The 10,248-nt window shown below is 39.8% G+C and overlaps 1 protein-coding gene across 3 annotated transcripts; it reads right to left on the reverse strand.

Moving 5' to 3' along the window:
• Window positions 1-1,945: 1,945 nt before the first annotated feature.
• On the reverse strand, window positions 1,946-9,723 carry LOC115679428 (glutamate receptor 2.8-like). 3 transcript variants are annotated; one of them, XR_004005503.2, is made up of 6 exons: window positions 9,415-9,723; window positions 5,116-6,455; window positions 4,502-4,814; window positions 3,943-4,352; window positions 3,054-3,599; window positions 2,506-2,581 (listed from the first exon to the last, which is right to left on the reverse strand). XR_004005503.2 is itself a non-coding variant. In XM_030603015.2 (5 exons), the coding sequence occupies exons 1-5, from the start codon at window positions 9,689-9,691 to the stop codon at window positions 2,090-2,092; spliced, it is 2,832 nt and encodes a 943-aa protein (XP_030458875.1). In that variant the 5' UTR covers window positions 9,692-9,723; the 3' UTR covers window positions 1,946-2,089. The 3 variants fall into 3 exon arrangements, 2 of the variants coding, with proteins under 2 accessions (XP_030458875.1, XP_030458873.1); XM_030603015.2 differs by lacking the exon at window positions 3,054-3,599 and having other exon boundaries at window positions 1,946-2,581; XM_030603013.2 differs by lacking the exon at window positions 2,506-2,581 and having other exon boundaries at window positions 2,924-3,599; window positions 9,415-9,722.
• Between the last annotated feature and the right edge of the window lie 525 nt (window positions 9,724-10,248).

The following is a 10,248-nucleotide window of genomic DNA, read 5'->3' on the forward strand; positions in this document are numbered from 1 at the left end:
ATATCCACGGCACTCTCTGATTTCTACGGCACGCACCCTAATTACCGCACCTGATTGTCGATTCAAGTTAGAGATCCAGGGGGACGACATCGTTGATGCGGCATCGGTAGGTAAATATATGCACTTGTGTGGGACTTATCGCACTCATACTAATGATAGATGAACGAAATGTCTCTCATCATTTCGGTTGTCGTACATTTCGCGAGATAACCCTTTACTTGTGGACATGGAATTTTCCACTCAACTCACTAAAGATAATCTCAGGACTGTGCATAGGATATGAATTGCCTTTCATCATCTTGATGCACCTCATTTTGAACAATCATTTATTCCACATGATTCATGGAATTATCTAATTAAATTTCCCCATTCGGAATCGATAATTAAAACAAACAAAACAATCATGCAGAACTTGCAACGGCTATGGGCATTTTAACTTGCAATTCATTTTTTGGCCAAAAAAAATTGCAATTCATTTAAAGCAATTTATTATAAGAGAAATGTCTGGAATTGAAAATATAGAAAGTAAACACTTAACAATTCATGCCAAAAGTGTTAGATTCTATCGAGGGCAATACTTCTTCACAACATCGGAATTGACCGGATTAGAGAATTCTCGACCATCCATTTTAGCCAGAACTAGGGCGCCTCCTGGGAGTACTTTCTTCACAATGTACGGTCCACTATAATTCGGAGTGAACTTGCCTAAGGGATCGGGAACGATTGACAATACCTTGCGCATGACTAGATCATTTATCTTAAACAGTCTCGGTCGCACCTTCCGGTTGAAAGACCTGGCTACTCTCTGTTGATAACACTGACCATGGCAAAGGAAACAACAGCAGGCCATCGTTAGAACAAACAGAAGCGGCGTTGCGGCACAAGGATCGGCAAGCTTTGTAGTTGCTAAGTAGCAAAAGCTGCGTCGGCGGGGCGCTTGATCGCGGCTAGAAGCAGGTGGTCGTCCATGTGGTGGCTGCTATGCTTGGTCGCTGATGGTGGAGGAATCGGCCTCGAGAGTCTCAGCTAAGGGTTGGCTGAGAATCCTCCTCCCTCTCTCTCTCTTTCACTAGTGTTTTCTATTTATGTGATCTAAGAGTTGTGAATTGCCAACCTCTAGGCTATGAAGTATATGTATGTATTTATAGAGTTTTTACGGGCTTAATTTAGGCCTTAATAAGATAACGGGCTGAATTAACTTGAGGCCTTCATTAATTAACTCTCATTGGCTCAAATTTGGTTAAATTAAGCTCAATTAGGCACCCTCCCTCATTGTAAAATTTGGCCAACCCTTGTCCCCTAGTGTGGCTGAATTTTCCCCTTTTGTGGGCTTAATTACTGACAGGCTTTAATCCCGTTAAGGGGTTATTCTAATTAAGCACCAAGCCTTTTACCTTTATGGGCTAAACCCAACTTAATTAAAGTTCAATAACTCTAATTTTGGGCTTGAAATTTCAGCCACGATTCCTCCTTGTGCTGACCTAATCTTGCTTATAGCGCGAGCCGGTCCACATGACTGGTTCAGGTTCATTCACCACCGCCGGTCCGATTAAAATGCAAATGCATCTAGTGAACACAATGATGAATGCTTCTAAAATTATATGCTATGCAATTATATTATTTTTATTTATGGGCCAAGAATTAGTCACTAATTTTCTATGCAATTAAACCCTAAATGATTAGCCATAATTTAGGTCTCAACAATCTATAATAAATAAAAAGAAGAAGGCTAAAAATTAGCGTTTTCCATCTTATGTACCAATCTCTCTCTCTCTCTCTCTCTCTTTGGGCGATTTATAAAATTTATTTATCAAGTGATTTGTAAGATTTTAAATGGTTCTTTATATACATGACGGTCATATTAAAGAACCAACAACGACCTCACTTAATACTCTATATATACACACACAAAATATTTTACATGCGACATTTATCAACCCAAATTAACCCCTTTTTTACAAAAGCAAATAAATTTTTTTTCTAATATGTGCATATACATAGCTAGATGCTAATATGTGCGTATACATAGCTAGATGTGATGATTGTTCTCATGCTCGATGAGCCTCTCTTAACACACAATCTTCATTATTCAAACGTGTAGAATGAGTATTGGCCTCCCTCCTACATTTGGTGTCCTCGCTATCAGTTCAACTTCATTATTCGGAGAAGCTTCCCCACTTTGAAAATGAGAGGTTGGAACTACACAAGATCTATTCCTCTTCAGACAACCAAATAATCGGTGCTCTTGAAAGAAGTCATTCGCAGTTTCCAAAAACTCGGACCAAAGGGAGCAATTACCAGAACGAATCGCGCTTGAAGAAGGCCAATGAGAATGGAAGAATGAAACCACATATATCAACACCGAAGATACCGAGATGATGCCGGTGATGATGAAGAGCCCTCCGAAGCTGTACACACTCAGGCTAAGATTGTCTGAAAAGATCGTAGCATCTTGATCTTGGCACGAGCTTTGACTGCAGAAGTATTTTCCTTCGATTGCGTCCATTTTCGGTTTATCTTGAGTAACAGTCAAGATTGCCCTTGAAATGTAGGAGACCAAAGGGGACCTCAATGGAAAGGCCTGATCAATAATTAGTTATGTTAGTTCGTGGCTTTACCTAAAAATGACCTTTCATGCACGATTGTGTTCATGAACACGTCAAACATATATCGGGTGTATCTGGGCGCATAGTACAAATAAGTAATAGACATTTGAGGATAATAATCATTAAACTAACGGTAATTGGTCGAATATGCAAATGTCACGTGGTTTACAAAATTTGTTTCCTTCCTGCAAAAAACAAAGTAATATTTCTTACTTTAAATGGTATTTTATAAACAAGTAAGTCACATTCAGGAACCAATAATAGCTCGACGCGCCACATAGTAAACCAATTTTTCAACCAAAATCAGTAAATCAGCATTTTCCTTAGTGAAAATATATATAGCAAACAAAAGATTTTACATACGATCTTTATCAACCCAAATTCACCCCTTTATTCCAAAAGAAAAAGAAAACAAAACAAATTGCTAATATGTGTGTATACACATACCTAGATGAGGTGAATCGTTCTCATGCTCGATGAGCATCTCTTAAAACACATTATTCAAACGTGTATAATGAGCACTGGCCTCTCTCCTTCATTTGGTGTCCTCGCAATCAGTTCAATATCACTATTAGGAAAAGCTTTCCTACTTCGAAAATGCGAAGTCGGAACTATCTTAGATCTATTTCTCTCCAGACATTTGAATAATCCGTGCTCTCGAAAGAAGTTATTTGCAGTTTCCGAAAACATGGACCAAAGGGAGCGATCACCGGAAGGAATCGCTGTCGAAGAAGGCCATTGAGAATAGAAGAACGAAACCACATATATCAATACGGAAGATACCGAGACGACCCCGGTGATGATGAAGAGCCCTCCAAAGCTATACACGCTCAGGCTAAGATTGTCTGAAAAGATCGCAGCATCTTGATCTTGGCACGAGCTTTGATCGCGGAAATATTTTCCTTGGATCGCATCCATTTTCTCTTTATCTTGAGTGACATTCAAGATTGCCCTTGAGAAGTAGGAGACCAAAGGGGACCCCAATGGAAAGGCCTGATGAATAATTAGTCATGTTAGTTCGTGGCTTTACCTAAAAACGAAAAAAGTTTATATTTACAAAAATTTATTTTAGGTCAGTTAAGAAGGAATAGTGATAATAGATCCATTGTCATGCAAAATGAAGGTCTCTTTAAGTATAAAACACGTGAACCGATTGTTAATTTAGACAAATCACATTGAAGTAGATATTCTACCCCCACCATTGCAGAGACCTATCCCGAGACATAAACAGTCCTAAAAAATGAAAATGAATAACAATTGGTCTATTTTCATGCAAGGTGCATATATATTAGACCCGTGCATGCACAGGTTAGCTAGGAGAGAAAGAGACACTTACAAAGCCAAACCCGTCAGTTTTATAGGTTGGTCCTACCATTTTGTACTTATTGCAGTATCTGGCAAGGAAGATTTTTATGAATGGCAATTCATCAAAGATTGCCGCGACTCCTCCGTTTTCGCTTCCCTTCGATAGCGCCTCGTGGTATTCCTCCGGCGAACTATAAGGAATCAATTTGGACTCATCGAAATTGAGCTGTCTCACGAGAAGTCCTCTCACGAAAGATCCTTTCGAATACCCGACGAAAAGGTGATTCCTTATCAAGTCTTGCACCTCCACGAACTTCGGCGTCAAACGTTGCACGGTTAAAAATGAAGTTAAACTTGCAGTATAACTCTGAGTCAGGATGAGCACCACAAATACCCATACGGTAAGCACAAGCCTTGTCAAATTGTTTGCAATCTTCTCTCCTACATCAATAAAAATCGTAGTGAATCGCCAAGAAAAGACCGAGCTAAAACAACAAAAGCAGAGTGAAATATGGAAGCCGTCACCATCGAGAAGACCGCGAAGAAAATCTTAATAACAAACAAGGCATGACAGTTTTGAAAGGACTTACTATGAGCAAACACCAATGTGGAGAAGGAAAACCAGAGAATTAAACCGATTTGTTGACTACGTCGACCCCTAAATTCTTCATTTGTACGATGTTCGAGTAGCCAAACCACGAACCCAGTAAAAATGAAGGCCAAACCGGTCGTTAGCCAGAGATTCCAACTCAATGGTTTTAAGAAGATCCACATGTTTCTCCGCTCATCATCCTTAATGGCAACTATCATTGCTACACCAGATTCTAAGTAGGGAAGGGTAAAATCGACGTAGGACGAGCGATTTGCAACGATAGTCGTGTCTCCCACAACCGCATCGACTTTCTGCATCATCATGTCCTCATGAGCTTCAATATATATGGCTAATTTACTTTTATCAGAATAAACATGTTAATGATAGTTGTGTACACAACGTCTACCACAAGAAATAATGCATAAATACAAGCCAGGTACATCAATGACAGTGCATAATATTGTTGTGTGAACTACTTCTCTGTATAGTACAAAAGCTCAAACAAGATTCGACAAGAATGCACTTACTAACGAGGACAATCATGTTTTCCTTCTTTTTACCAAGTGATTTATCAAGGAACAGCGGGGTAAAATTTGTAAAGCGCTGACAAACCTGAAGTTTAATTTCGTACAACATTTCGTCGTAGGTTCCCGCACTTTGCCCGCTCTCATTCACGTAAGGAACATACTGGTAAGGAATAGCAAAAGGCAATGCATCCAGTACTGCAAGAAACATGTCGTGGGCGAATCCTGAGTAGCTGGGCACGCCCGTATGCGGATCCCATTCGATTTTGAAGAACTCAGTAAAGCCGTCTTTCTGCGGAACGCCAATCCTCAGTTTCTTTCCTGATATCGGCATCACCCAACCTTTCGGTGGCTTTAATGTATTTCCTGGCCAAGTAGGCGGCTTCAAATCGTTGGCCGAAGCAGTATACTCTTCCTTCGTTGATTGGTTCAATTCGGGTGAAAGTCCTTGTGCCGAAGTCCAATATCCAATAATTTCCTCCCTCTGTCCTACAACATTAAATATTTCGAATGCAATCGGCTGAAGTTGGCCGTCGGGCAAGTTAAATTCTCCGCTGAGGCCTTGAAATTTGATGCTTAGAATTTTGTCTAGCAATTTCGGGCCCATCTCCGATATCCCAATAGACGAAAAGTCCAGATTGGTTCTGCTCCTATTCGGCTTTAAATATCTAGACCTTGCAGGCTCCCATGCCATCTCTCCTGCTATTGCTAGTGCTGTAACTGTGTCATATGCCCATAATCCAAAGAGACTGAGATAAGCAATCTCGTCATGTGAATTTCTCTCGGCGTAAAGCTTTGTCCATCTCTCTTCGAAATTTCTACGAGACTCTGATGGTGGTACATGTGGCCTTACACCTACTACACCTTGCATCGAATCCAAAGCCTTAGAGCTGACCGGGTCCAATAAAGAGGACAAACCATCAGTGACAATCCACGCAAAGTCCTCGCTCACCATGCCCGCCTCACTCGCCAGAACAAAGAACCGAGACCCGATCACAGCAGTCATATGAACAAGAAAAACTCTGGTCTGCATCACTAACAACTTATTGAGCTCTTTTACGATGTCGATATCTTCTGGAGATGGAGGAATAACGCTTCTGTAAGTGATCCGAGCATCGACCTTTTGGAATGCGTCGCCAAGGTATGGAACCAAGCCCTTGCCATACTCAGTGTCTTCATATACAAGAGCTATTTCCCTCCAACCATAAGCTTGAACAACAGCCGCTAAAGCACCAACCTGTAAACTGTCTTCATAGGCTGTCCGAACGAAATAATGGCTTTGTGTGGGAGAAAGGGATGGGCTAGTGGCTGAGAAGGATATGATTGGGACTTGAGCTTTCACTCCTAAGTCGATTACAAATTTGGCTTGTGAGGACCATTGTGGGCCCAGGATTGCATGGACTTCTTCATTCTCCATCAAGTCCAAAACTGTAAACACGATGTATGTATCTGATTAAACAATTCACAATTGATCTACTAAAATAAAAGTGGAATTGCATGGACTCTCTCTCTCTCTCTCTCTCTCATGCTTCAGATCTGGAGGCCTTATGTCCATGGCCATTGAGCCTCTAGGTCTCGAAGTGACGGCTCCTTCATGGTGGAAAAGCATTTAAATGAGACCAAGATCTCGACAACCATAGAGGAGCCCCATAATCTTCCTCAATAGAAGAGGGAAAAGGGCGAAGGAGAGAGAAAGAAAGATAAAGAACAGAGCGCAGAGATGGAGAGAGAAACCTTTCTTCTAGCAATAAAGCACCGCAGGCTTGGGTTGATTACAGGCCGGACGGGCTGGGGTTTTCCAAAGAACCCCGATGGCTTCGAGCTTGTTATCTCTAGGCCTAGATCGAAACTGAGTATGCAGCCAGGACCAAACTTGATTGGTCCCATTCAGTGTAGTCTGGGCTAGGTCCGAAGTTTCACATAATTTTTCAAAGGGAAAATAACACAAGTGATCCCTGAATTTTGATCTATTATGCAATATCGTCCATGAATTTTTAATTTGTTCAATGTAGTCCCTGAACTTTGATCCAATATGCAATATGGTCTCTGAACTTAAATCCAATATTCAATGCAGTCCGTGAACTTTTAAATAATTTTATATAGTTTAGAAACTACATTGAACAAATTAAAAGTCTAGGGACAATATTGCACATTGAGCTAAAGTTTAGGGACCATACTGCACAAATTAACAGTTCAAGAACGACATTGCACATTAGGACAAAGTTCAGGGATTATTTGTGTTATTGTCCCTCTTTCAAACGCATATTTTGGTAATTGCTAGACTTATTTTTTACTTTCACCATTTCTCAAAAATATATATTTTAAAAAAAGACATCTAATATAAAAAAAAAGTAAACTAAAAAGGAAAGATGTTCCCATCTGTAACTTTATCAAGTTTGGCATTTTGTTTGGCCTCATTTGCACTTGCTGTGTTGGGCTTAGGTGTTTGTCCTATTTATTTCTCAAGTTCGAATTATGAAATTTCAAAGGAAAAGAATCGAAATATTGGACAAAAAAGGCTTAATCTGAAAATGAGGTCCAGTTGTTATGTGCGGGGTTATGGTGCAGTAGTAGTCGCCACTTCTTGAGTTGCTGCACTAGTGGAGTCGTTCATTTTGCCCTCTGTACTGCTTGCTTGCTCGGAGTAGACAGAGCTAGTTGAAGAGATGGTCGAGGCGTGGTGGTGGTGGACGAGTGAGAGGTGAGACATAAGTGTAGACAAGAGAAAGATTGAGAGACTTGAATAGAAATTTAACTAAAGAGAATTAGAGAGATGAGAGAGGCTAAACTGCTTTGAGTTTTAGGAAAGTGAGAGGCAGAAAGTTCAAGAGAATGTGTGTTAGGTGGTTTTCTAACTTTAGCAGATTTATTTTTGTTAAGGCTGATACCACGAAAAAAACCTAAATAGGTACACCCGTTCCACATTTATCCCAAATTAGTTTTTGTGTCACAAAAAATTCCAAACCGGTACATCACTGCCACATTTACCAAAAAATCTCCCAAGTAAAAATTGGTGTAGGGTAAATGTGGCATTGATGTACCAGTTTGAGAATTTTGTGATCCGAAAATTAGTTTGAGATAAATGTGAAACGAATCTACCAGTATAGGAGTTTTTAGCGAATTAACCATTCCTACTATGCAATATACTTCGGGCTGGTCCAGGCCATTCGAACCTCAGGATTAGACTAGCCCAAACTAAAAATTCAATTCAAGCATGGTGACAAATTAGTGGCGCTGCCCGAGGGACCCACTACAAAATGGTTAGGTGCTTATCGACACTGCCAGATAGATAGAACAAACTCGATGGAGCACTAAGCGGTTCAAATTAGAGTTTACATTGGGTGAGTTAGAAAACTTGACAGGGGAATTTTCAAGAAAAGTGGCAATTAATAATTTATGCCGAATGGGATTCAGAGTGTTTTAAGATACATGCGTGGTGGTGTTATTAGGCAAAAGAAGTCTCATGTCGGAAATTTGATATAATTTGGAGCAATTAATGATGTGGGCTCGTGACTCGTTGATTTTAAGTGGGAGTTGGTCTAGCCAAACATGTTGAGGGCTTATATTTGGGCTCCATCTTGATGATTTATCGGGCTTTTACCATGCCTCCCCAACAAAGTATATTCATAAAATTGAAAATACAAAGTGTAGGTTTCAAAAGTTGAGGATCTCAGTTATTATTAGTGTAGAAATTGAGATTGATTTTTGAAATTTGATCGGTGCGTTTTGTGTTAGAAAAGTCGATGATGATGAACATATCATATGTAGAAAAATCCGTCTTATTTTTTTTGAGAGGCAAAGAGAGAAAGCGAGAGATGGTGAAGGAAGGTGGTGAAGTAGAAAGAGCGGAAACAATTGACTTTGATTGTTTGAGTGCGTCTTGCCCCGAGGCTGCTTGAGTCGGTCTTACGTTTGAAAAGTCAACTGCGTTTTCTGTTTGAAAAGTCAAATAATGATAAATTTGTCATATGCAGAAAAATCTTTTCTTTTTTTTTTGGTGGAGAGAGAGAGAGAGAGAGCGACACTTTCATGCTAATACAAATACTATAGATATTACAGATATTAGATGCCTAATACCAATACTAACACTAATACAAATAGTAGATTCTCTACTAACATTGGGCCATAATACTAATACTATATAACTATTAGATGCCTATCAGAAACTATTTAGATTCATTAAAAACTCACACTAGAATCACTTCATCGTATGTGTATTAATATCCTTGATCAGACAAGGAAAAAGCATAAATTAGTTGATGACAAGTATTTGAAGTTATGAAGAATCAAGATTCATTGGCGATAAGAGTTTTAAAATGTGAATAATCTAATTCATGATCGCGAGTCCAATATGTCCCACACAAGCGACATAACTATATGTATTTACCTGCTGATGCTGCATCGACGATGTCATCCTTTGGATCTCTGATGAGAAGCGACAATTGGGTACGGTAATCAGGGTGCGCGCCATAGAAATCAGAGCGCGCCATGGATATACAACTCTCCACCACCCTCCCGATGGTTGAGTTCATGCTGAAAATTAGCCCGATTTGAATCATTTCCTTTGCTGGGTTCTCTTTGGGTACACCGGAGGATTCAATAGTAGAGGCCAGGTGAAGGAAATATAATAGTGCAAGAATCAAGCAGCTTCTCTGGCCCTCCATATTATGTGTATCTTGGCTACTTTTGTCTATTGCTTCACTTGTTGATGACTACTTATAGATTGTTTCCAGCTCTAAGCAGTGGAAAAAACGTACGGAGGTTTCCTAGAAGTTGATTGTTCAACAATTGATAAATTCTTACAGTAGTTCTCTGCTAAATTGCAAAATGGTTCATTCTTAGGAAAAGTCGTAGGAAGTGAAGATTCGTTGTCTATTTCCCACATTGACTGTGCAATGTGCACAAATTGACTTAATTCATACGAAAGTAGTAGTCCAACGTTAAGATAAGACCGGTACATTCACTGGAAGATTCGAAACGTGGAAATAAATTGCCTTTTTTCCTTGCAAATATTGAATGCTTTTTTCCACCTCATTCACAATCAGCCAAAAAAGGAATCAATTCATTGGAAAATTCGTAGCGGTCCACTCTGTTCAGCGTCTATTGTCATGTGGCATCAAAGTAAACAATGGTAGGAGAAATGAATATGCCTCGCCACTTCTAATTTGACTCAAGAACATAAGATGTCCTAGTTTAGGACATAGCATATGCATGGCACAAG

This window comes from Syzygium oleosum, unplaced genomic scaffold (genome assembly GCF_021117445.2).
Source record: "Syzygium oleosum isolate NSW1041296 unplaced genomic scaffold, Sole_v2.1 Sole_v2.04, whole genome shotgun sequence".
Taxonomy (NCBI): Eukaryota; Viridiplantae; Streptophyta; class Magnoliopsida; order Myrtales; family Myrtaceae; genus Syzygium; species Syzygium oleosum.